The 25,548-nt window shown below is 34.2% G+C and overlaps 5 protein-coding genes and 2 long non-coding RNA genes across 22 annotated transcripts; 2 read left to right on the forward strand and 5 right to left on the reverse strand.

Moving 5' to 3' along the window:
- Positions 1-1,521: 1,521 nt before the first annotated feature.
- LOC104724005 (chaperone protein dnaJ 10-like) lies at positions 1,522-3,083 on the reverse strand. 16 transcript variants are annotated; one of them, XR_015571524.1, is made up of 6 exons: positions 2,740-3,030; positions 2,560-2,593; positions 2,093-2,197; positions 1,914-1,985; positions 1,720-1,823; positions 1,522-1,608 (listed from the first exon to the last, which is right to left on the reverse strand). XR_015571524.1 is itself a non-coding variant. In XM_010442456.3 (4 exons), the coding sequence occupies exons 1-4, from the start codon at positions 2,807-2,809 to the stop codon at positions 1,802-1,804; spliced, it is 285 nt and encodes a 94-aa protein (XP_010440758.1). In that variant the 5' UTR covers positions 2,810-3,015; the 3' UTR covers positions 1,641-1,801. The 16 variants fall into 16 exon arrangements, 1 of the variants encoding a protein (XP_010440758.1); XR_757480.3 differs by having other exon boundaries at positions 1,747-1,823; positions 1,914-2,033; positions 2,125-2,197; positions 2,740-3,015; XR_757479.3 differs by having other exon boundaries at positions 1,914-2,033; positions 2,125-2,197; positions 2,740-3,015.
- Positions 3,084-4,005: 922 nt separating this feature from the next.
- LOC147934316 (uncharacterized) lies at positions 4,006-4,706 on the reverse strand. Its single transcript, XR_015571525.1, has 2 exons — positions 4,413-4,706; positions 4,006-4,237 (listed from the first exon to the last, which is right to left on the reverse strand). It is a non-coding gene; the product is annotated as an uncharacterized LOC147934316 (long non-coding RNA).
- Positions 4,707-6,074: 1,368 nt separating this feature from the next.
- LOC104724007 (uncharacterized) lies at positions 6,075-9,846 on the forward strand. Its single transcript, XM_010442458.3, has 13 exons — positions 6,075-6,740; positions 6,887-7,002; positions 7,102-7,140; positions 7,229-7,321; positions 7,407-7,523; positions 7,686-7,781; positions 7,910-8,023; positions 8,201-8,254; positions 8,434-8,481; positions 8,797-8,947; positions 9,036-9,201; positions 9,294-9,363; positions 9,447-9,846. Exons 1-13 carry the CDS (start codon positions 6,659-6,661, stop codon positions 9,693-9,695), a joined length of 1,395 nt encoding a protein of 464 aa, XP_010440760.2. The 5' UTR covers positions 6,075-6,658; the 3' UTR covers positions 9,696-9,846.
- Positions 9,847-10,537: 691 nt separating this feature from the next.
- On the forward strand, positions 10,538-11,178 carry LOC104724008 (uncharacterized). Its single transcript, XM_010442459.3, has one exon. It carries the CDS (start codon positions 10,723-10,725, stop codon positions 11,023-11,025), a length of 303 nt encoding a protein of 100 aa, XP_010440761.1. The 5' UTR covers positions 10,538-10,722; the 3' UTR covers positions 11,026-11,178.
- A 1,502-nt stretch (positions 11,179-12,680) lies between these two features.
- Positions 12,681-14,937, reverse strand: LOC147934317 (uncharacterized). Its single transcript, XM_087472587.1, has 5 exons — positions 14,402-14,937; positions 14,014-14,143; positions 13,624-13,911; positions 13,318-13,542; positions 12,681-13,103 (listed from the first exon to the last, which is right to left on the reverse strand). Exons 1-5 carry the CDS (start codon positions 14,935-14,937, stop codon positions 12,681-12,683), a joined length of 1,602 nt encoding a protein of 533 aa, XP_087328713.1.
- A 2,463-nt stretch (positions 14,938-17,400) lies between these two features.
- Positions 17,401-20,381, reverse strand: LOC147934318 (uncharacterized). Its single transcript, XR_015571526.1, has 2 exons — positions 18,571-20,381; positions 17,401-17,748 (listed from the first exon to the last, which is right to left on the reverse strand). It is a non-coding gene; the product is annotated as an uncharacterized LOC147934318 (long non-coding RNA).
- Positions 20,382-21,232: 851 nt separating this feature from the next.
- LOC104724010 (cytochrome b561 and DOMON domain-containing protein At5g35735) lies at positions 21,233-23,716 on the reverse strand. Its single transcript, XM_010442463.3, has 2 exons — positions 22,979-23,716; positions 21,233-21,984 (listed from the first exon to the last, which is right to left on the reverse strand). Exons 1-2 carry the CDS (start codon positions 23,603-23,605, stop codon positions 21,397-21,399), a joined length of 1,215 nt encoding a protein of 404 aa, XP_010440765.1. The 5' UTR covers positions 23,606-23,716; the 3' UTR covers positions 21,233-21,396.
- Positions 23,717-25,548: the final 1,832 nt, after the last annotated feature.

The following is a 25,548-nucleotide window of genomic DNA, read 5'->3' on the forward strand; positions in this document are numbered from 1 at the left end:
CATGCGGGACATTTTGGGACTTTATGGTAATGATTGATGCATCTAGTAGATAGTCACATGTGTGTCTATTGAAAACACAAAATACGGCTTTCGCAAAATTCATTTCCCAAAGAATCACACTAAAAGCTCAATTCTCTGATTATGGTATTAAGAAAGTTAGACTTGATAACGCTGGTGAATTCACTTCACAAGCTTTTTATGACTATTGTATGTCTATAGGAATCGATGTTGAACATCTGGTTCCTCATGTTCATACACAAAAAGATGATAGTAGTATATTTTATTTTTCTGTATCTAAAGAGATCAATCATAAAAAAAGATGATCCAGATCCAAAGTCCGTATCAAAGTACCAACATAGGCCTCATTGGGAGAAATAGAAAAAAACTATGCAAATTGAGTTGCTCTTCCTCAATAAAAGAAATGTATTTGGACCTCTTGTCACTGCATCTAAAGATGTTAAACATGTTGGTTGCAAGTGGGTATTTGTGCGAAAGAGAAATGAGAAAGATGAAATCACAAGATATAAAGCCCGACTTGTTGCACAAGGTTTTTTGCAAAGACCTGGAGTTGTTTATGAAAAAACATATTCTTCGGTCATGAATGCAATTACATTCAGGTACTTAATGAGCCTAAGAATTTAGAAATGTACCATATGGATGTAATGACAGCATATTTGTATGGATCGTTAGATAATGATATATACATGAAAATCCCAAAAAGTATTTAAAATTCCTGAGGTAGTAGACTCAAAGTCTAATGAAATTTGTTCAATCAAATTACATCGATCAACTTTACGGATTAAAACAATATGTGCACATGTGGTATAATCGCTTAAACGAATACCTATTGAAGAAAAGGTATGTGAATAATGAAATATGTCCACGCGCCTTTATAAAGAAATATCCATCAGGATTTGTGATCATTGATGTATATGTTGATGATCTAAATATAACTGGAACTCGAAAGGAGATTGCTGATGCAAGAACTCATATGAAAGAAGAGTTCAAAATGAAAGATCTTGGAAAGAATAAATTTTATCTTGGGTTCCAAATAGAACATTTCCAAGATGAAATATTTGTGCATCAATCAAATTATACGAAAAAGATTTTAAAGCGCTTTAATATGGATAACGTGACTCTTTTAAGAGCATCTCCAATGATAAAGTTGTAAACAAATATGTTAACATTATTTTAATTAGAAAAAGTACAAATTCAAAGCTAATAACTTTTGTAAGATACAAGTTAAAAATATAATTCCAATGGTAAAGTTCTTAATTCAAAGTTCTTACATTTGTTTTCAAAAACTTGCTTTAAGTACAAGCAAACATGAAAATATACAATCAAAACATGAAAAAGAATCCTCAGTATTCAGTTTTGAAGTTGAAAGAAAAGTTTGTTTTATATTCAGTTTTGAAGTTGAAAGAAAAGTTTAGTTTTGACTTTAATCTAACCTGTTGCAGCTGTTAATTGAGATTTGATGAAATGACATTTGTTCCTAAATCATTCAGCAACTAATAGTACTTCGAGATAATTAGCTTTCTTCCCTAACTCTTTTGTTGCTTGTCTTACATATATATACCCAATTGTATTCAACATATCCACCATAAGCTGAAGGATATCAAAATAGAAGAGGGTGAGAATCGTTTCAGAACAGAGATGGCATTGATTGAAAGAGAAAGCATAACTACTAAACAGAGAACACTTCACAGAATATATTACATGCGTTTGAGAGTCTAGCTATTTCACCTTCAGCTTTACTGACAAATTCGTCTTTGTTTATCACATATTTGTTTGATTTCTTCTACGTAGGGGCTTTGTGGTTCCTAAGATTACCACAAACAATAAAACAGTTTATTTTAGTCGAAACTTTTTAAGCAACTGTTATTGATGCAGAGTGTACTAAACTCACATACCCTTCAGTGAAGCTATCAAGTGAAGCCATTGATACCATAGCAAGCTGTCCTATGTACCCTTCAAAAAGTTCACTACCAAAAAGCATTGCAAAAATTTCAGCAGGATCGATGATTGCATCACTGAAAAAATGAACAAAAACAAGTAAGCATAAATAAAAAGGACCTAACACTTTTCGCACCTAGAAGATCCACAAATGAAAAAGAGACTAACGTAAAGATCCCTGACTTCGCACAAGCATCATAAGCTTGGCGTTTTCCATAATCACTTAGCACTTGATAGGCCTCTTCCAACAGCAGAATAACAAGTTACTGTTTGAAAAAAATTATCCAAAACATCCAATAAAAGCAGATGATAATAGAGATTACAACTCTCAAGACACATCTTCTCCAGCCATGTAAACCATATATAGAAGAGATTAATAGGAACACCAATTTCTCATTCTTGATATATTTAGAACATAAACTTATTCTGTTACCCCAGACACTGATCAGATAATGAGATAACCTAAAAATCCAAGAATTTTGGAGATAAAAGGGTACTAATGATTTACAAATACAATACACAAGAAGCTAATCACCAAAGTAAGTTTTCCCGAATCTGATTGGAATTTGTTAAAAGCTCAATCTTTTTGGAATATAAACTAACCTGAACATTTTTTCTGATCATCAAGATTTTTTGCCTGTGTATAATAAACAAATGACCCAACAATCACTATACCGTAAAAATTAGATATTTCAAAACTATGAAACTCACTATATAGAGTACTAATCAATTCGTGGGTACTCGAATCATCACTCCCCATATTGAAAAGCTAATCAAACTCACCGGATCCAAAAAAATAGAAGAAACCCATTGTCGCCATTGCTTCAAATTCAATTAACCTCAACAAAAACATAGATACATGATTCAAGAGGATCCAATTAGGCGGAAAGCGGATGATTCTTTTCTTTACTTGTGCCCCGGACCCAAGCTCGGCTTAAGATCAATGACCATAGTTGATAACGAGAGAGACAACGAAAGAGAAAGAAGAAAAAAAAAATTACGCGCAAAAATTTCTTTTTTTTTCATTTTTTTTTTCACTAAAACTCCACCCATTACCCATTTGACACTTGTTCTAAGAATTTAGCTCTGAAATATCTTAGCTAAGATTTATTTCTTAGCTTATTCACTATTTTTCATTTATTTTTTTCCCTTAAATCACTAAGAAATTTGTTACCATACTCTCGTTGGAGATGATCTAAGTACTCCAATAGTCAATAGTTCTTTGAATGTTGAAAATGATTCGTTCAGACCTTGTGAGGATAACAAGAAAATACTTGGTCCTAAAGTACCTTATATGAGTGTTATCGGTGGACTCATGCACCTTGCAAATTGCACTAGACCAGATATTGCATTCGCTACTAATCTACATGTAAGATACAACTCATCCCCTACCTGCATGCATTGGAATGGGATAAACCATATTATCTATTACCTTCAATGAACGATTGATTTGGGATTATATTATCCTAGAAACTTTGTGGTTGGTCTAGTTAGTTTAGCAGATGCGTGCATGATATTTATCGGATCCCCATAAATCTCGATCCCAAACTGGATATGTTTTCACAATTGGAGGAACTGTAATCTCGTGGCGCTCACATAAACAAACATTGGTCGCCACTTCCTCAAATTATGCAAAAAGTATTGCCCTTCATGAAGCATGCAGAGAATGTGTATGGCTTAGATATATGACTAACACTACAAGAAAACATTCCAATTCCTACCGCAGATTTTGAAGGAAAATGGTAGCAAACAAATGTTTCTTACTATTTTCCTACAAAAAATATTGGAAGTAATAGCCCGAAGGAAATCAGTTTTGGAAAGAATTTCGTAAGAAATTTTCTACCAATTTCCTACTAAAACATTTTCGTAAAAACTTCGTAGAAAAATGGAAGAAATTTTTTTAACTATTTTCCTACCAAAATGTTAGTAGATAACAAGTTTCTACTATTTTCCTACCACATAGCTCTTACCATTTCCCTACTAAAATATTAAAACATAAAATTAATTCATTAATTTCGAAAATTAAATTAAATTTTATAAAAGAAACAATTATTAATCAAAGAGTTTTATTAAATTAATTAAATATAATTACAATTTTTTTCCTTTAAAAAAAACAAATAAACAAATAAATAAACAATTTCAACTCTCTCCGCCGCTCTCCTCCGCCGCCATCTCCGGTACTGTCCTTTCATCACCAAAAAACTTCTTCTCTTTCTGCTTTTCTTTGTTGAATCATAAGATTTACTTTTTAATCACGGACGAGTGTTGACGGTGGCGAGATCTGGAAAAAAAAGTTAGATCTGAAATATAAAAGGAGGAAGGTGACAGGAAGCTAAGATGGAATTGAGATATGCAAAAACACAATTGGCGAATCATCTCATCATCATCAAATCTCAGAAACAAACAGAAAACAAAGACATGAAAAAACAAACTAAGGAAGAGGAACGCTCCATAACTGAAACGAACAGATCTGGTCGACTAAACCGAAAAAGTAGATCGGAAGAGGAACAACAGCGAAGACGAAGAAGAAGAGTGGTGAAGCTGAGCCTGTGCTTCTGCTCCTATTGTGATGGCTTTGCATCTGAATTTTTTTTTGTTTTTTTAACGCTTCTTCGATTCCCCAAGAAGACCAAGAGATGAGATATTTGTCCTTCTGATTTTTTTTTATCTCACCATCTCTTTTTTTGTTTTGTCAGTTAATAGTTATTTATTTGTTCACTAAATTAAAAAGTATATGCCTTTACGTAAATATATATTTGTTCTATTAGTGTAAGAAGCTTAAATAATATAAATTTTAGTGGAAAACATAAAGAAAGAAAAGAAGAACATAAGGAAACATACGTTTGAACCTGATTTTCCTAAAATACAATCTATAAGTAAATAGTAGAGATTTAAATCTATAAGTAAATAGATTAAAACAATAAATGTAAAGTAAATATATAAGTAAATAATTTTAAATTTATATGTAGATAGATTTAAAAAAATTATTTTGTGAATGTAAAGTAAATATGTAAGAGACTTTAATGTATAAGTAAATGAGTTTAAAACATAAAACATTTAGTAGGAAACTGGTGGAAAACATTCATTCAGTTGGTAGGAAATAAATTCTGAAGATAATTGGAAGGAAATGTTTCCTACGAGTTCCCTAAGAAATTGCTTCGGTGCAATTTTTGTAAAAAATTGGAAGGAAATTTTGCCTACTAAATTCCTTCAGCTTCGTTTCCTATTTAGTTGCTTCTATTTTCCTACGAATTTTCTTACGATTTTACGTTTTGAAGGAATTTCGTAGGAAATTTTCTACGACTTTCTTACGAATATATTTCATAGGAAATTTCCTACCAATCTCCTACAACAACTGTTTTTTGTAGAATAATTGTAAGTATTTTTGTAGCAATTTTCTTTTACCAAAATTTTTGTAGGAAATTAGTAGGATTTCACCATGTTTTCTTGTAGTGTAAACATACACTAGAAGCAAGTGGAATACACATCCGAATAGAACCAATAATATTGTATGAAGATAACTCTGCATTTGTCGCCTAAATCAAAGAAAGTTATATCAAGAACGATAGAAGAAAACACATTTCTCCAAGATTCTTCTCCTACACTCAAGAACTCGAGAAGAACAAGGAAGTTGATGTGCTATACATCCGCTCAAGTGACAATGCATCAGATCTATTCAAAAAAGCGCTTTCGACTACCACATTCAGAAATCATATTCACAATATCGGAATGCGTCATCTAAGAAATTTATGAAGAAAGATTATACATATCTTTTCGAAAAGAAGATTAAGTTACTATACTCTTTTTTCCTGGTCACGCTTTTTATCCCAATGGATTTTTCCGTGGCAAAGTTTTTAATGAGGTTATATATAATTCATCAATAATGATGGATATTAAAAGGAAATATTGTAAAACAAATATGATTATTTCATCACAAACACATAGCATTACACTTATTTATATAATGTTACACTAGTGTTTGAAGTGTAACATTTGTCATTGCATCTTTCCACTTGTCTTTACTAAAACGAATGAGTGTGTGAGTCATATTTTGTTTTGTTTACTCCACTATGAATAGGAAGATGTATTAGTGATGAACGTGATTGTCTTGTACTCTTGTCAAGTGAGAAGAAGAAGCATAATTCACTTTCATTCTCTCGTCTCTTTCTATATCTTGTGTTTCTTTACAATTTACATTATATTACCTCATATATATATACATATATACATACATATTTTCATAACAATTATTGATAACTTAATACAATATGGAGTTATAATGTCAAAAGAAAATTGTTTTTCCATATGATATGAATTTCACCAATTGTTTCTTTTGGTTACAATAGTGGGCCTAAACAAACTTTAGTGAAGCCCAAAATAAATAATGATGATGACAAATGTAAATTAAAAAAAAAAATAAAAGAGAGTCTTCTAAATCCTAACGGAAGGGAAAAAAAAAAAAAAAAAAAAAAAAGAAAGGAAGAGTTTCGCTTAATCTCCACTCAAATGCGTTGAATTGAAGATCTCTACAAAAGCGAAACCCTCACACAATTTCTCTCTTCTGGGTTTCTCTGTCTGTCTCTCGAGTCTCGATCGATCTGCTTCGTGAAAAGTGATGATGAGAGCTTCCTTATAAAAACACTATTAGTACAAAGATTCGATTTTTTTGTAACAAACCCCACATAACCATGAAACTCTGGTCATGTTTGAAAATCCAGCAACAATCTCTTCAACGAGTCCTCATCTTCGTAAATCTGGTAGCAAATCTGTTTTCATTGATCCTGGTAAGCCCAAGTTTCTTGTATCTCAAAACAAACAATGCATCATGTGTAGTGGACTGGATCCTCTGTAGATGCTAATCTGATCTGTTTAGGTGTAAAGAGATCTACCAAAAGCTTTAAAATTTTGGGTTTTTCTTTTGTTTGTTTAGGTGTAGACGGTCATTTAGGTGGTGGTGTATCAGAAATGGGTGACCTTAAAGGTTCAAGTTCACCACTTCATATTACAACTATGGTTCCTTCTCCTATTTTCCTCTGGAGATTTAAGGTTTGTTCCTTCAACAATTGATATTGTACATATATATATATATATATATATATGTCTCTGTGAATGTCATTTGTTTGATCAAAGCTTTCTTTTTTACAGGTTATTTTGTTTCTTTTTTGGGCTCTGTGCTGCTGCAAGGTGAGTTCTTTTGTGTAAGTTTTTATTTGGTGGAGTTTTGATGATCTTGATCATTTTGAGGACGTTGTTTGTATTCTTGTTTGAACAGATTGGTTGGGATTCAGTTATGAGAATGAGTATCGACCTCCGGGATTTATTTTTGTATGAAGCTTTTCTTTATTACAACCCTCTTCTTCTTGTGGTAAGTTCAGAAAGGTCTACTCTCTTTTGCCCTTTTTGAAAACTCTTTTTCTCTTCTGAGTATATGTGGCATTTGAATACTTCAGACGATGATGGTATGGCTGTGGGGAGTGAATTTATGGGTGTTCTCTCAAGGGAGTGTCAATTATGCCAAAGTCTTTGATCTTGACCATAACCACCTTACTCACAGAGAGATGTGGAAGGTATTTTAAGTTCAATTCTTCAAGTGTTTTTATCTTTTTTGGGTTTCTTCGACATGAAGAAGATTGCTTTTATAGTAGTAGACACACTTCTCTATCTCCGTATTGTTCTCAGTTTGTATCTGAAATCTTGTTGTTTCTCTTTTGTGTAATATTTGGCTGCAGTGTAGCATGTGGATGACAATCATTGTGCCAACTAGCATGACAGCGTATCTATATTTGTATTCTCATGGGGAAGTATCTTTGGCAGCTTCACAACCGGTTAGCTTTATGTCCTCCTTCTAATCTTTTTGCTTATACGTTATGTCTATTGCTTTACTCTGTTACCTCTTTGCATGCCAGATAAATCTGCTAAGGTTTGACTAATTTTTGTGTTGTCACTGCTGCAGGTGCTCCTGTACATTGCTTTTGCTTTGGTTCTGATATTTCCTTTCGATATTTTCTACTTGTCATCCCGATATTTTCTGCTGAGAACATTATGGAGGATAGCGTTTCCACTGCAGGTAAAGTGATAGACAGCTGTTGATTGAACTTAATCTTGCATGTGACAAATCTCTAGGTTTTGCTTATAAGAGTTATGCTTGATCAGTGTCCTCTAGGTTTTTTTTGGAACTCATACATTATATCTGGATAAATTCTTTTGAGCCTGGAGATCTGATGTGTTTTTTTTTGTTTCACAGCCAATTACATTTCCAGACTTCTTTTTGGCAGATATTCTGACCTCCATGGTAAAGGTATAAAAGTTTAAGATAGTTCTACGAAAGAGCTTCCTAATTATGATTTCCATGATATTTGTGTAACTTGAGTTTTATCTGGCCGACAAATGGAATTGCTTCTACATTTCTTTTGCATTTTAATTTATGCCTGCTCATACTTGATTGCCAACTATGATTGACTTGGTAACAATATGCAGGTATTTTCCGACTTAGAGCGCTCTGTCTGCCGAATGGTGCATAGACAGGTATTTGGTTTACAGTCTATTTATTGGTAACATCTAATATAGATTAGAAATTTCTTAGGCAGGAGGAACTAGTTCCATTCTTTTGTATAATCTGGAACAAATAGATTCAATCTGTAGCTATGGAATATTTACCCTAAAGACTGACAAACACCTGTATATGAATATGATTTATCAGCCAATTATTAGCTATCCTATTTTTTTCTGATAATTCAATGGAATCCTGGTTGTCTGTCTGACCTGCACGGATTTCATACTGTGTTATCTGTTGTGAAATGTTGGGACATACGAAGTTTAATAGGTTTCCTGGACTTTCAGGTCGCAACAATTGCTTGGTTTGAAGCTGACGCTGTCTGTGGGAGTCATCAAATTGCAATTCCTTTGGTTCTTGTTTTCCCCTACATTTGCCGTCTTTTGCAATGTCTTCGACAATACAAAGATACGAAGGAAAAATCATCTCTTTTAAATGGTAAAAGCGTAACCTATGAGAACTGATGATTGTCCCATGTATTTTCTTATTCTATCATCAATGTAGATGATCTGTGAATAATTTTCAGCTCTGAAGTATTCAACAGCAGTGCCCGTCATCTTCCTTTCTGCGCTTAAATATCACGTAATGGCCGATAGCTGGACATCATTTTACCGACCACTCTGGCTTTTCTCAAGTGTCATCAACTCACTTTACTCATTTTACTGGGATGTAACTCGAGATTGGGACTTGAGGTAATTGGATGAACCTTCACCTTCTGATCCACTAAACAGTATTTCCAAATTTTTGTCATATATCAGTTACATAACTTCTATCTGTTGTGCAGCGGTTTCACTAAGATATTCAAGTTTAGCCGTCCAAGTGCCATATCAAATCTGTTATATGGCCGGCAATGGGTGAGATTCAGTTTCCAATGAAACCGCCTTGTGTTTTCTTCGTATTGTGATGTCTGAAACTGTCAATTATTACGAGGTTGCAGGTGTATTTCTGGGTGATAGGGAGCAATCTGGTGCTGAGATGCGCATGGACATACAAATTATCAGCACATTTGAGGCACAACTACATAACAGTGTTCACAATCACAGCCATGGAGATGTTGAGACGCTTTCAGTGGGTATTTTTCAGAGTAGAGAATGAGTGGAACAAGATCACCAAATCACATCCAATGGGTGAGATTTCACTTGAAGAAGACAAATTACTTGGTTCCACTACACCACATGATGTTTAGCATCCCACCTTTTTTTGTTTATTTCCTCTAATCCCTATGCAAATTTCTGGTTTTCCTATTGGTCCGTGACTCTTATAGACACTTTTAGAAGTATTATACACAATTTTTCATATAATTGAACCAAATTCAATGAACGACAGATTAATGGGTACTCGTTTGACTATGACATCAAATCATGTAAACTAGACTCGGTCTAAATTGTTAGGAGTAGGCATGCTCATTTCAGGTAAAAGGTTAGGTAATAACAATGTCAGTCTGGTAAAGGTACTTACTAATTGCCAGAACAAGAGAAAGCTACCAAATCTCTATTATTCCTCAATTAATAAAATTAAATTTCTGAATTAAAATTAATAAATGTCAAAAAAAACTGTATGATTTTATTAAATTTTAGCAAGAAAACTAATTTTATTAATTGAGGAATAAAAAATTATAAAACCACCATAATTTTGAATAAATACAGAAAACTAGTTTACAATGTATGTTTAAGATGCATGTGCTCATTTTCATATTCCATTCTCTTTCCATTTTTTTTCTTTCTTTTACTATATGTCTCAATCTCAAATTCCCTACAATTATGTTAACACATCTTAACTATAGTAAGAGTTTTGTATTATTGTTCGGTTGTTAGATAAGTGGATGGTTTAAGTGCTTAATCGAACTTTTTGATATAATTGGGTGTTCACCTAATAGTGAGAGTAAATAATAGAGGGCGAACAATGGAATTTATCCCTACAAGGCTACCACCATGTCTCTTTTGTTATTAAAACAAAAAATAATTACAAAACTATGGGTAAAGAAAATAAAATATAGATAGATGATAAAGAGAGTAGCACTAATAATGAAAAGCAAATTCCAAGTTGCCCACTTGCAAAATCAATCTTTCCATACACAAATAAAAGAAAGCCCCATACGGTTCCTTCCTCTCTTCAAAGTTGCCTTTATATCATCCAACTCAAGAAAACAACAACCAAAAGAGAGAGAAAGAGAGAGTAAAGAAACAAAAAAAATCAAGATCAGAGAGACAGAGATGACGCAGATGCTTTCCGTACTCCGTCGTAACCTTCAAAACCTTCGTAAGAGCCCTCGCGTAGCTGACGAGACTGACTTGCAGCCGTCCACTGCAGGCTCAGGGCAGGGAGTAGTAGCTCATGGAAGACGAGAAGGTTTTAATGCTGTGATCATGCGGTTCCCGTTCTCGATCATCTCTTGCTTCGCGGTACCAAGTGTTAGCGGGACTGATGGACTGTGGATGTCCGGAGATTACGGTAGTGTCTCGGAGGTTAACCATCTTATGGTTAGTGATGGCATGAGATACGCCATTTTAATGTAATTAATCAAAATATATAGTTTATTTTTCCTTCTTTTCATATATTTACAATACAATTAATTATCTTCTCAGTCTTACTTGTGTATAGTGTGTTAAATCTACGAGATGTAGAACAAGTTTTGTTCTTGTATAGATATATAGATGAAGATTTTTGTATTTGTAGCATGCTTCTAGCTTTCTTTTTTTATTTTCTGATTCCACGTGTTCTTGCCAACTCCTTTTTTTTTCTGCTCTCTTTAATTCAATCATAATTTCGACCCCATTTTCTCCTTAGTTCCTACTTGCTACCTCATAAAATAATTCTTAAAACACATAACTTTTTTTTATTACAGCAAGCTTACTTTATTGATTTCAAAATCGAAAATATAAGTCGCATTAATATAGAATCTTTGGAATTCAGATTATTATAAAAATATGCGCAATATGTTGAAGAAAGTAAACACTTCATTTCTTTTTTTATTTTCTCTAGGTTAAAATTAAAAAACTAACAACTATTAATGCAACATACAATTATTAAATCCAAAATGTTATTATTGATATAATCGGGATATTTTGCACTCAAACTCAAACGAATCCATTTGTACCCAGAGATCTGGATGTTTTGGTATTTAAATCGTAAAAAGCTGGTTAATCAGATCGCATCAATAATAACATTTTGATGTACTATTGTGAACCCGATCAAACCTAACTTTATCAATCTCTATATCGAAAAGGTTGTTCCATTCCCACATGTTCACAATAGTACCATACATCCAAACAAACATATGGAAAAGTGCCATTTAGTATGCTGATAAGAGGAAAACAACATCATCAACGTAGTTTCATACACTATAAGAAAACAGGTCATTTGTCACTCTTACTATAGTCGCTCTTTAGTCGCAAATAAGGGTTTTGCGACTCCTTCGCGACTCTTCCTGATGGTCGCAAAAAAACGTTCGTAAAATATGTTGGTCGCAACATGGTCGCTTATTTGCAACTGATTACGGATTCTTTTATCTAGTTGTATATTTGCGACGAAACTGTGACTAGAGTTGGTAGTTGTACATTTCCGACTAAACCGCAACGAAGTCTACTTAGGGACAATTTTGTGACTATATATAACAGTCCTATGTTTACGACCGTTTTGGGATTAACGGTAGAGTCTGGGTTTAGCGACTGATTAAGGACGACCTATTAGTCCCAAAAGGGTTGCAAAGTCTGTTTTTAGTTTAGTAGCAGTTGAGTCGCAAATTAGTCGTTTATTATTTGCGACTATGTTTAGACTCTGTTTTTGTAGTCGCTAAGGAGTTCGTGTTTAGTAACTATTGTGCCACTACTTTGTGAATTGGTTTAGTCACAAAATAGTCACATTATTTGAATTGGTTTAGTCACAAAATAGTAACATTATTTGAATTGGTTTAGTCACTAAATAGTCACATTATTTGAATTGGTTTAGTCACTAAATAATCACATTTTTTTAATTGGTTTAGTCACAAATACGTTTTAGCAATCCTCAATCTGATTAATTTCAGAATTTCAAATGCTAATAATCAAAAGGAATGATGATTTAAAGTTCCACACAAGCAAACTTATCATCCTAAACAAAAAGATCATCCTAAACATCCAAGAAACAGTATTCAAAAGCAAGTTCATACATAGAGAAAAGGGGAATTAAAAGTTTAGTTGGAAGAAGTATTAGAGGTAGGGGAATTGGCATCTGGTGTTGTGCTTCCATCGGTGGGTTGTGCAGCTGGACTGGAGGCTAGTGTGGTGCCTCCATCGATGGGTTGTGCAGTGGTTATAGGCGCCGTAGCTGGTTGGAAGGCTGCAGGAGTAGAAACCGTAAATTCTGAGTATTCAAGAATTTTTTCAAAGATGAAGAGGACAAGCTTGTTGATCACAGCTTGAGAGTCTCGGTGTTCCTGATCACGTCGTGCATTCTCAGACTCATGTTCAGATATCTTGCGCCGAAGTTGATCTTGAAGCTCCGCAAGAGTTGCTGCAGAAGAGCTCGCATAACTCTCTTTCCTTTTTCCTTTCCTTAGTGTCTCAGCAAGTGATCCAAGGCCAAATGGGTTACCTTTGGTATCTGTTTGAGTACACTAAATCAAAAGATAAACATTCGGTAATTAGCACAAACCAGAAAACCAAATGCAGAATCAACATCAAATATTCTAGGTTCCTAAGCATAGTGAGTTAAACAATTTTAAGAAAACCAGGATACTGTTAATTTAAGAATCAACATCAATCATCATTCACATTAAGAAACCAAAATTAACAAAGAAAAATCACACACAAAAGACATAAACGAATTACCTGAAGGAAGATTTCATTTCTTTCTTCAAGGGAAAGAGTTCGATGTGTTGAACTCTCTGAACCATCTGGACCATCATCGTCCGTTTCAGTTTGTCTCTCTTCTATGGTCTTCTCATAGGTCTCAGCAACTTGTTTGGCTTTTTGATCCACAAATGATCCATCGGGCCGAGTGTGTGTTTTAAGAAACACTTCGACCAGTGATACAGGACGCCCCAGCTCTTCCTCCTACAATGATAGTAAAACACATTAAATGATGGAAATTTTAGAAACACTTTGAGGTGAAGTGGATGGAAAGAGTAGTGTTACCATTTCTTGATGAATTTGTACATATGATTTCTGACCAGCTAAGTGTTTGTGCACTCCAAGGCCTCCACGGTCCGAGTTTCTGCAATGTGAAGCATTCTCACTCCTCTCAATGGCATCAGGGGTGTTCCAATATTCGCACATGATAGGCCATAATTTATCACCAATCCATGGTGGTTGTACACCACTCCTCCTAACTTGACTGACAATGCCTTTCATCCTGTTCTTTGCTATCTTCAAGAAACCTTCTTTAACGAGCTCAGTAATCCCGATATCCCAATTATACTTCCGCTACAATAACACAAAACAGTTTAGTTAGCAAATTGACCAATTCATATATATATATATATAGTTAAGTGTTTAAAGCATTGTCAAAACTATAATTTGACTTACCGCAAATGTCCTGAAGTATCGCTCTTGAATGCGTTGTGGAGTAACCTTCCAACTGTAGTAAGGCCCATCAAACTTTCTCCTTAAGATTCCAACAATGACTCGAGAAATCTTTCTTTTGTGCCGGTTAAACCTGTTACATTAACTGAGTAAGTCTACTTGAAAATATGAACCAATAACCTATTGAAAACTATTGTTGAATATCAAATAACAACCAATTAGTGAACCGCAAACTATTACCGCAAACTAGTGAACACATTCATGGTTTCAGTTTCTATTTTTTGCAAAACCGAGTTTGAAATTTGACATACACTTATATACACTTAAAGCGGTTTAGACTTAAAGCAAAGACAATTTAAACTAAACTTACAAAAGGAGAGAGTGTTTATACCATAACGTTTCAACTCCAGGGATAGGATGCTGAGACAGGAGTGGTAGATGTTCTCGGCCTGGAAGAGCTAGCAAACCATCCAACAGTTCTTGGTAGTAATCGACATTTGGATTAGGGTTTTGCTGCTCTTCGTTTTCTTCTTCTTTGCCATTAGCTTCCTCCGGAACATGCTCCGGTTGAGGTTGAGGATGAGGAACAGGTAGAGGCACTTGTTGAGGAATCGGAGGCGGGGTAAGTACCCTCCGCGGTGGAGGTGGAGGTGTACTCGACTCTGGATTTGTCCTCGACGGTGGAATTCTTCTCGACGGTGGATCTGTAGTTGGCGATGGACTCCTTATCGGCGTTGGATTTGTAGTCGGCAGAAACTGTGAAGGACGGCTCTGATGTGAATGGCTTCCAGACTGAGTCGCAGAGTGTGTCGGTTCAGAAGGGTTCGACGAATGAGAAGAGGATCTAGGGTTAGCAGTGAAGATTCGGACACCGGTGGCTGTTCTGGCACAGCGACCTCTGGAAGAAATATTACCCTTAGGAGGCATTAGATCGAGAAAGAGGATAGATTTCTCCGATTTGTTTGAGAGAGAACTGATAGATGTTTGTGAGAGTAAACCCTAGAGGGAAGACGAAGAAAAAGAAATATCGATGTTAAGTGTTTGTGAGAGTGAAGAAAAGAAATATCGTTTAAGTGTTTGCTTAGTTATTAACGAAATTGAGTCGCTAAGTAGTCGCAAATGAATCGCAGATTAATTGACTTTGGGGAAAAAAAACGCGAAACCAAATGATTCTCAAATTTCAGTAAATTTGTGGTGGGAACATAAACCGCAAAAATACCGTAAGAAACTAGTGGCAAAGTAGTCTCAAATTGTTACTCTTTTGTGACTATTTGAGAATAGTAGCAACCCAAAAGTTTGATTTTCACACATTATGATCTGATTTGCAGCATGAATCACTCATCTAAGTAGTAAAAAGTATAGGTTTGGAACATATGCATGTTTGTATTGTAAATCAGGTATTAGTCACAAAGTCTTCAGATATTCGTCACAATATAGTCGCAAAAGAAGTCTCAAAGTAGTAGCAAACGAGTGACAAAAGTCTTCAGTCGTAACATCGTGGCAAAATAGTCGCAATATGTGACTATTTTAAGACTACCTTATTAAAGTCACAAACTAAAAATCTTGAATTCTACACATTATGAACAATATAAAACACTAAGGAGAACTCATAGTAGTAGTATGAAGTATTTGTAGTAGTAAAATTTAGTTAAACAATGTTTACATTACTTAGTTTGTGATTTTTCTTCATTGGAACACATTCTTATAAAAGAACATGTAACACTTAGGATAAATTTTGAACTTATGGATGCTTAGTTTATAGTCATTGAAATTTAATACTTTGAGAAAGTTATTATTGATAAGGTGATCAAAACAAAGCATAAACTTCAACCTAAACATGTAGATGAATCTCAAATGTGAAATTTCAAAATAAAAAATAGAGAGAGTGGCTAAACTATCTTAAAAGAGTAGCTAAATAAAGTGTTAGTCGCAAAGTCTTCAGATATTCGTCACAATATAGTCGCAAAAGAAGTCTCAAAGTAGTAGCAAACGAGTGACAAAAGTCTTCAGTCGTAACATCGTGGCAAAATAGTCGCAATATGTGACTATTTTAAGACTACCTTATTAAAGTCACAAACTAAAAATCTTGAATTCTACACATTATGAACAATATAAAACACTAAGGAGAACTCATAGTAGTAGTATGAAGTATTTGTAATAGTAAAATTTAGTTAAACAATGTTTACATTACTTAGTTTGTGATTTTTCTTCATTGGAACACATTCTTATAAAAGAACATGTAACACTTAGGATAAATTTTGAACTTATGGATGCTTAGTTTATAGTCATTGAAATTTAATACTTTGAGAAAGTTATTATTGATAAGGTGATCAAAACAAAGCATAAACTTCAACCTAAACATGTAGATGAATCTCAAATGTGAAATTTCAAAATAAAAAATAGAGAGAGTGGCTAAACTGTCTTAAAAGAGTAGCTAAATAAAGTGTTAGTCGCAAAGTCTTCAGATATTCGTCACAATATAGTTGCAAAAGAAGTCTCAAAGTAGTAGAAAACGAGTGACAAAAGTCTTCAGTCGTAACATCGTGGCAAAATAGTCGCAATATGTGACTATTTTAAGACTACCTTATTAAAGTCACAAACTAAAAATCTTGAATTCTACACATTATGAACAATATAAAACACTAAGGAGAACTCATAGTAGTAGTATGAAGTATTTGTAATAGTAAAATTTAGTTAAACAATGTTTACATTACTTAGTTTGTGATTTTTCTTCATTGAAACACATTCTTATAAAAGAACACGTAACACTTAGGATAAATTTTGAACTTATGGATGATTAGTTTATAGTCATTGAAATTTAATACTTTGAGAAAGTTATTATTGATAAGGTGATCAAAACAAAGCATAAACTTCAACCTAAACATGTAGATGAATCTCAAATGTGAAATTTCAAAATAAAAAATAGAGAGAGTGGCTAAACTGTCTTAAAAGAGTAGTTAAATCAGGTGTTAGTCGCAAAGTCTTCAGATATTCGTCACAATATAGTCCTCAATATGCGACGCTTTTGCGACTATAATTACCGACTATAGAGCTGGTCGCAGAGTAGTCTGCAAAATTGTGACCATTATGAGACAATTTGTTTTCGATGCAAAATAGTTCTAATGTAGTCGCTTATTAGAGACCCTTTTATGACGTTTATGTTTCGTCGTTAATAAGCGACGTTTTTCTCTCTAATTGTTTTGTAGTCGCTTAGTCGTCGCAAATTGGTCTCAAAAACGTCACTATATTTTGCGACTGAATAAGTAGTCACAAACATTAGTCCCAAAATGCATGTTTTCTTGTAGTGATATTATCCGAAAATACAAAAAAAATTTGGATTGGTCATACTATCCAAATCATTTTTAACTTCCATCATACTAACATAACTTCAACTGATATGTCTCTTCTTACATTCTGGTTATTATGGCACAATTTGGAAAAGTCGAAACTCATTTGTGTTTGAAGGGAAACAAGATAAACCAAACACTATTTTTCTCCATGCCCAATCAAACATACGAGAATGGAATTATTTTCATGATAACAATTGTCACAGAACCAACCATGAACATATGCAGAGAAGAAATACATGGACAATGCCTCCGGCGCCATTCACAAAATGCAACTACGATGCTGCTTTTGATCATAACACAAATTAAACAAAATGTGGATGGATACTACAAGATCAAAATGGTGTATCTCAAGGATGGGGAGCTTCACTTCTAGGCTATGCTGCATCACCTTTAAAAGCAGAAGCAAAGGCATTATTAGCAGCAACACAACAAAGTTGGATCAGGAGTTTAACTAATGTTATGTTTGAAGACGACAACGAGACACTAACCAAAGCGTTAAATGATCAATTTTTTGATGTCTCAATTGACAACATTGTTCAAGATATAAAGACTTGGTCATCCAAAGTCAGGACTGTTAAGTTTGTTTTGCTCCTAGGGACTGTAACAACTCTACTCATCAACTAGCTAAATTTGGCTGTAATTTAAGTGTTTTCTATTTCGGGTGTTTTTCACCATCTGATTGACTTTTAGATCAGTTGTATAACGATAATTATCATTCATTAATATAATTAATTTTTGCTGAAGAAAAAAAAAAGTTGAAATATTAAAAGAAAATGGTAATAAGGAATTTTAGATTGATAAACTAAGATCTGAAAAAGGCAATTCAGATTCCGTTCGACCAGTGACGGAATAGTTTACTAAGTTGAAGAATACTTTCCTTTATCTTACCTTAGTGGATGGATGATAGTCACACTTAAAATATATTTGTCCCCTTTCACCTTTTGTTGCCCTCTCTTTGTAACATCAATGGAATATGTTCTTCATAAGCTAATCTTTCTATTCATACGAGTTTTAATCCTTCTTAGTGAATTGGATGCTGTACATATATTCTACTATTACTTTGATATATCACGATTTTATCTTTTTGGATTCATCAATAACGAATCAATTTTTTTTTTGATATTAAAATATTGTAAGAAAGCACACCAAAGAAAGATATTTTATCCTCTCTCTATATACAAGTGTGTGCATATAGATTTTGTTTATTTACCTTGGTACCAATAACGCCATTTGGGGTCGATGTGAGGCCGCCGGCACTGGATGATTTTGAAGATAAATAACTTTAATGATTTGGAAGAAGTAGGACTGATGGCAAGATTTTGTTGTGGATGCTTGGATTGGTTTAGGTATTGTTAGCTGATGGAGAGGTGAGAGCGACTTTAACTTGGTTACAGTGAGAGAGACCAACTAAGCACCTTTGAAGCGGGTATAGATAAATTAGTAGTCGTTTCAATGGAGGGAGTGTTAGCAATCGCATAAGATGAGACTAGTACTGATTGAAAATAATCTTTATAATTAAACCATCCAACTCTAATTATCTAATGAGTGGCTATCACTGAGAACTAAAAATGAAGATTCATGATCTGAAGTAATTGGTGGTATAGTGTAACAAGAAAATAAGTGGTTTATAACGTATATGCAAGTAAGTGGGACAATGAACCGTGGCACCAAAAGATCTCCAAGATGTTATTTTTTGAATGTTGTCTTAAGGGGCGCTTGGTCAAGGAAAGAAAAACTCTCATCTCTTTCCTAGGAAGGAACTCGTACAACTACAAGCGTTAAAAACAGTGTAATGCCCAAAGATATATAATGGCACCCAACGGCGTGAGATTAAGAAAAACTGATTGGACTAACTGATACTAGGATTTTGGTGTCTCTATCCTAGTAGGTTCAATTAACCTTATGCATTGTAGTATTTAAGGTGTCAATCCAAATGAGATTATGCTAATCACAAAAGATGCAATCAAGATAGTACAAGTTAAGTCAATTCAGATATGGGGAGGTATTCTAGGAACTTAATGAAACAGAAATGTAAAATGCAAAATGTAAAGTACTTAAACAGAAACTAAATGCAAGATAAATAAATGAAAGCAGTGCAGAATATAAATAAGGAAGAGTAACAAAAAGCAGTAAATAAACAGGATGAAAACTAAATTAAATAGGAAATAAACAAGAACAAACTAGAACAGAACAATGCATAAACAAGAAAGTAAACTGGTGCTCGACCTAGCACTCGATCGAGTATGGTATGAACCAAGGTCGAGTGCATGGTCGAGTGATGCAGAACAAAAGATTAAACTTAAAACTAAAAGCAGAAACAATAAAGCAGAAAAAGACAAGTAATTAAATGCAAGAAACAGAAGCAAACAAGTAGCAAATAGATCCAAAAGATGGGAATTATTGGTTGGTATTAAACTTAATCTATCTAGGTTGCTTAACAAAACTCAATCAACAAAGAGCTAATCCTTAGACAATGATCTTAAGGACTTATCAATCCACTCTCATGACAGAGGTAATCAAGTTTAGTAACATCCTAACCCAACTCTCATTGGTGAAACCATACTAAACAGGCTTTAAGAATCAGATCATTAATGTCAAAAATCACTTTAAACATCTAATCTCTTAGCATGCTTCATGATAATCTCTAGACTTAGCCTTATCTAGCAACTTATACATTGGTGTGAAGCTAAGAAGCTTAAGATCTATGCTTACCTTCTCAGTATAAGAATAGCATAGAGCATATCTAATCTAGAAAGGATTTTATGGAATTCAAGCTTAACCAATCCTAAACAGACTAAGTTCTCTACCAATCTAACCAATCCTTAAGAATCTATCTCTACTCAGAATCTAATAAATGAGATGTAAGAACACAAACCCAGAAAATGATGAAACAGACATAATCATAAAGATGATGGTAAAATAAGCAACTTTGTAGAAGAAATCAAATGAAAATACTTAAAGGATCAAAAGTTATGAAGATTACAATTTTTGGTGGCTAGACCTAAAAAAACGAGATTGTCCTGTGGCCAGAGTTAAGAGACCTATTTATAGAAAAGAAGGGAAGCCCTAGTTAGCTAGGAGACAAAATAGAGAGACGGCTCACAACTCGACCATGTGCTCGGTCGAGTGCATGGTCGAGTGACCTCTTCTTCTGCTTCTTCTAACGGTCGAGTCTTCGATCTGGGATGATATCTGTTCAGTAAATACGGGATAACTTTTGCACCATAACTCCGATCGTCCTGAGACCACCGACATTGGAAAGCTAACTCGGTTGTCTACAACTTTTGTGAAGAACTTGGAAGCTGAATGCCAACGGAAGATCTTTATTCGGGTCGATCTTTGAGGGACTTGTTTTGAATCCGACCGAGTGTTCTTTGGTAAACGGTCGAGTGTGTGCTCGACTCCATTGTCGAGTGATTGCTTTCCTCCTCTTTTGAGCCTTATTCCCTTGCTAGATGTCCCTTTTTGATCACAACTTCTCCTTTGTGCTTCCTAAGTACCTAATTCACCTGTTTATGCACACAAATATGCAAATGCAATGCAAATTTTATCCAAATGCATAAACTGAGAATAAAAGACATAAATGTGCTAAAACTAACTCTAAACAATGTAAAACAGGAGATAAATGCATGCTAAAAGATGGTAAAATATAGAGTTATCACTAACTAACACAAGTATGTTATGAAGTTAATGTTAAGTCATGAACCTTCAAAAAAAATACTTCAATACTAGATTTATGTCTTTTTCGTGAACATTCATCGTTTAAAAAAAATTGCTAAAGAATTTATAATAAAAGAGAAATGTAGAACAGAGTCTAAATATTTTACTATATTAGATGAGAAAACCCCGGAAAATGTGTGTAAACACGCATATAAAAGACTAATAACTCCATAAATTGATATATCTATAACACAATGAATAAAATCGTATACGTACATACATACATGAGCCTATGAAATATCAAATAAAAGAAAAAGAATCCAAAATTGCGTAGAAGTAGAAAAAACCAGAAGAAGTGTAGTAACAAGAAGTGAAACTAAGCGTCCTGGTGATGTGGTCCTGTGGTGGTGGTACCATTGACGCCGTTGGAGTACTTGTTTGAAGTCGGTGCAGCAACCGTGTTACCTCCACGGCTCTTGCGACGAAGAACGATGAACCAAGTAAGTGGCTCAAGAATAAGGACACAAGCACCAAGAAAGATGAGGATTCCAATATAAGCCCAACGCCATTTATCAGCCGGGTCCAATATGTCGAATCCCTTAAAAATGTTGACAATGGAGAGGACGATGGTAGTGTATCCGACGGTGTGATGGTACACGTTCCAGTACGTTCGGTATTTGTGGTCTGGCTTTGGCCTTAGAAGCAGAGCAAATACTTGAAGTGTTGCGAATGTGAAGAGTGCTATTCCAAGGTTACGATGGGTTGAGTAAGATGTGCCTAATGAGTCATTGCCAAGCTTGATTCCCGTAGCCCAACCAGCTACACCGATGGCGTAACCGGAGACTTGGAAGGCGATATGGAGATAGAACCATGTTGGATCGGCGAAGACTTTCATGTACCGAGCCATCATTGCTCCCAATGGCATTAGTACTCCCCAGCTCACCGCATTTAGTATTCCGTGAGTCTGTTTTTTCATAAGTTTAGAATGTTTAGGTTATTTCCCATAGAGTAATAAATTTTATATTCCAAAAAAATAATATAAAAGTTAACCCGGGCTAATTGAATTTGAAACTAAGAATAAGCAATAAGACTTTCATATTTTGATATTGGAAAAGAGAGATTTTTCAAGCTTATATAGAAAATCTTTTTAATTTTTTTTTTCTAAAAGTTGGTCAAATGAATTTGCTCAGAATATTTAATGGTTTTACGCGTAAACGAATTTTCATGAATTTCTACACACACAAAAAAAAAAAAAGACTTTTCAAATATTTGTTTTGATTATGGAAGAAGTGGAGACAGTATTTTTGAGTTTGGTGAAAGTGAAACCGTGACAGAGAAGTCCACTATCTTTTTCAAAGAAAAATACTTAACAATTGCGCCGTTGATATTTGATTACAAGAAACTTAAATATTAGTATAATTTTATTATTTCTAGATAGAGAAAATCTACCATATAATTACAAAGATATACTATAGGTGCTTATATTAAAGTACTGATTTACAAAAAATAATTGAATGTCTGGCTTTAAAATACGCCATCATTTCATTTTCAATATGTTGACAAAAGACGTCAATATCTGTTTGTCTTATTGAAGCAAAATAACATCTAATAATAAAACTATGTTTTGTCATCCAGACGTCAATATTTTATCAAAATTATTATGCAACATTTTTCTTGGCTACTTGCTACTATTAGAAGCTTAGATAATTTAAAAAAATCTATTGGAGACTCCCCCAAAATGCTATTATTTGTTTTATACTAAAAATATCGTCAAAATTTTTTAATCTTCAAAACTAACACAAATTTTAGGTTCCATATAATAAATACTAAAAATAATAAAAAATGGTTTCATATGAATTTAGTACTCTTAACATTTAGAAACTTTGCAAAAACCTAAATTTGTGGTCATTTTAATTTTTTCCAAAGTAGTATTATCTTTGAGAGAGAATTGGGCTTACATTTCTCTTGGTCAGCCTATCACCAGAACCTCCACCACCAGCGGTTGCCTGACCTGTCCGGAAATCAACCCTACCCATTGATCTCACATTGTCCCCTGTCGTTGCATGAATCGAAGGAACACCATTAGCAACAGGTCCCACCTGCCAAACCTGGTTTGCCGTAATCAAATTCGTCGGCAACTCAAGGGTTGCGAATATCGTAGCCTCGCCATTGACTAAAGTCGCGGAGATGCGGCTCACACGGAAGCTAAGGCTTCCGCGTTCGAGCTGCGTGGAGACGGAAGTCACGGGAGAGGTATATGCCTGGAACTGGCCACTTGAATTGGTGAAGGCTACAAGAGCTTGCGTCCCAACCATCTGTGTCCCACTTGGGTTAAGTCCCCAAGAAATCCAAGAAGAAGACGAGGTTCCAGGGTGGCGAAAGGCGATTGAAACGGTGCCGTTTGCCTCGTTGTAGGTCCAGTGGAGAAAAGAGCCTAAGGCTTGGAGGGGAGAGCAAGTGGTGAAGGCGAGGTTATTTTCGAACCTGTGGGTGTCACAACCGGACTGACCGTTCACGGTCAAGACAAGAAGTGTTGCCAACACGGCAAACAGAGTGACCTTTGGAGATTGTTGTGTTCGATCCATGTCTTTGTATTCTGTTTTGAAAGTTGGGTGAGATTTGGAGTTATGGGTTATTTTTCAAGATATTTATAGATTAACGCAAACGCGGATGCCTTTTTAAAGGCTACGCAAGTCGGAAGCTGTTCTTTGTTGACTATTTTTTGCCCATTTCGTACCTTTCCCTATTTCACATATGACGTAACCATAACACTCATATTAATTTGTGGATAATATTGCTATATAGCATTTGACCGAAAAAGAATTAAGAGAATACCACTTTGTCAGAATTTGTGGGTAAATAGCATTTTATAGAGTAGGATTAATACTAAAATATTTTTCCCCTTAAATGTTTTTACAAGATGAACCATTCTTAAGAATAGTTGAGGTTTCATATAATATGATTAGCGAGATTATTCAAACTAAAATTCTGGCGTAAAATCTGTCGAAAAGATGAAAATAAATCAGTGTTTGGCAATAGCGAGAGGGATAGAGAGAGAAGCCATCTAGAAATAAGGAGAAAGAGTGAAAAAGAGAAGAGGTTTGGCAAGAGTGAAAAAAAATAGTTGATTGTGAATATAAATATGGTGTTCGTGGGATGCAAAAAAGCATAATGGAGATGATGGTTGTCATGCAAAAAAAACATAATGGAGATGATGGTTGTCGGAAGAAATAGGGGTACAACGGCGGTGACTGTATACAGAAATGGAGAAAACAAATATCCGAAAATAATGAGAGAAAATTTATGTGATTTTGGAAAAAACATGAATTATGTTTAAAAACACATCATTTAAAAAACATACAATGTTATTTTAAAAAATATAATGTTTTATAAGAAAATACATGTTAACCACAACAACAACATATAGTTTATGTAACGAAAACATATATCAAGAGATAATGAGAGAGAAGTTTATGTGATTTATAAAAAAAGACATGAATTCTGTTTTAAAAAATCACATCGTGTGTAAGAAATACAGTGTTATTTTAAAAATACAATATTTTACAAAATAAATACATGTCAATCATAACAACAACATGATATTTGTAATGAAAACATGAGATTATAACAAAACCCATTCGGTGGTAGTGATTATGGATACATAACTAGTAGTGGTGAGTTATTAAAAACACAATAGAAATTACAGATCTAGTGGTGGTGGTCATCGTTAGATATATGGTTATGGTGGTGGTGACTGTGGATAGGGAGATGATGGTGGTGGGAATCGTGGGATACAAAAGACATAACAAAAAAAAAATAAGGATCTCAATTTGGGAAGTGAGAATTGTTGTGAAGGAGAGGAAGCCATCAATACTCCCGCAAGTTGAAATGATACTATAGTAATTTCCTTTGTCTTTCCGACAAGATACTGTTCTCCAGTGCTATTTATTTAGTTATTTTCGGTTTTAGTGCTATCTACTGCATATTCTTTTAATTTGTCAAATTAAGGGGTTTTGTTTATTTAATCTTTTGCAATAACATATGAATAGTTTTGAGAAACAAATCGCCATTTTTTGTCGAAAACAAAAGTCACTACGTTATAGAATAATTAAGTAAAACCGAAGAGGTTTTACATATTAAAACTTGCAACCAATTATAAGGTTTTAATCTGTAGGGACGTTCCATAAGTTGAGGTGAATATTTCAAACAACATATATAGGGCGGCTCACTTGGTATTGCAAGAGTTTCTAAAAAAATAAAAACAAATCCGATTGTTGTTACTTTAAAAACATTTTAGTTTCTCTTACTATTAACAAATGAAAAAGTGATTTTAAATAGCGTACCATACGAAATTGAAGCACTAATATTTGTTATTATGCACTAATAATAGTGGAATGTTGTATATGCATTAAGAAATCTTTCTTATACGTACAACACATTCTTCTAATCGTCAGTGTATGACATATATTGAAGGTTATAAAAAGATAAAGAAAAGTTGACGTGGTCAATGCTGAAAGAAAAAAGAAAC

The sequence above is a fragment of the Camelina sativa genome, chromosome 11 (assembly GCF_030686135.1).
Source record: "Camelina sativa cultivar CO46 ecotype springtype chromosome 11, ASM3068613v1".
Classification (NCBI taxonomy): Eukaryota; Viridiplantae; Streptophyta; class Magnoliopsida; order Brassicales; family Brassicaceae; genus Camelina; species Camelina sativa.

Excerpts from the sequence above, each read along its gene's own strand:
- LOC104724005 (XM_010442456.3), bottom strand. The coding sequence starts at position 2,809 with ATGTTTTTGTTGAGGTTAATTGAATTTGAAGCAATGGCGACAATGGGT. Across the intron at positions 2,198-2,739 it reads CTTCTATTTTTTTGGATCCG|AGGCCTATCAAGTGCTAAGT; the intron begins GTGAGTTTGATT and ends TGCTGTTGGAAG. Across the intron at positions 2,034-2,124 it reads GCGAAGTCAGGGATCTTTAC|TGATGCAATCATCGATCCTG; the intron begins GTTAGTCTCTTT and ends TCATTTTTTCAG.
- LOC104724007 (XM_010442458.3), top strand. The coding sequence starts at position 6,659 with ATGTTTGAAAATCCAGCAACAATCTCTTCAACGAGTCCTCATCTTCGT. Across the intron at positions 6,741-6,886 it reads ATCTGTTTTCATTGATCCTG|GTGTAGACGGTCATTTAGGT; the intron begins GTAAGCCCAAGT and ends TTGTTTGTTTAG. Across the intron at positions 8,255-8,433 it reads TTCTGACCTCCATGGTAAAG|GTATTTTCCGACTTAGAGCG; the intron begins GTATAAAAGTTT and ends AACAATATGCAG.
- LOC104724008 (XM_010442459.3), top strand. The coding sequence starts at position 10,723 with ATGACGCAGATGCTTTCCGTACTCCGTCGTAACCTTCAAAACCTTCGT.
- LOC147934317 (XM_087472587.1), bottom strand. The coding sequence starts at position 14,937 with ATGCCTCCTAAGGGTAATATTTCTTCCAGAGGTCGCTGTGCCAGAACA. Across the intron at positions 14,144-14,401 it reads CCTGGAGTTGAAACGTTATG|GTTTAACCGGCACAAAAGAA; the intron begins GTATAAACACTC and ends TTAATGTAACAG. Across the intron at positions 13,104-13,317 it reads GAAATGAAATCTTCCTTCAG|TGTACTCAAACAGATACCAA; the intron begins GTAATTCGTTTA and ends CTTTTGATTTAG.
- LOC104724010 (XM_010442463.3), bottom strand. The coding sequence starts at position 23,605 with ATGGATCGAACACAACAATCTCCAAAGGTCACTCTGTTTGCCGTGTTG. Across the intron at positions 21,985-22,978 it reads ATAGGCTGACCAAGAGAAAT|ACTCACGGAATACTAAATGC; the intron begins GTAAGCCCAATT and ends ATGAAAAAACAG.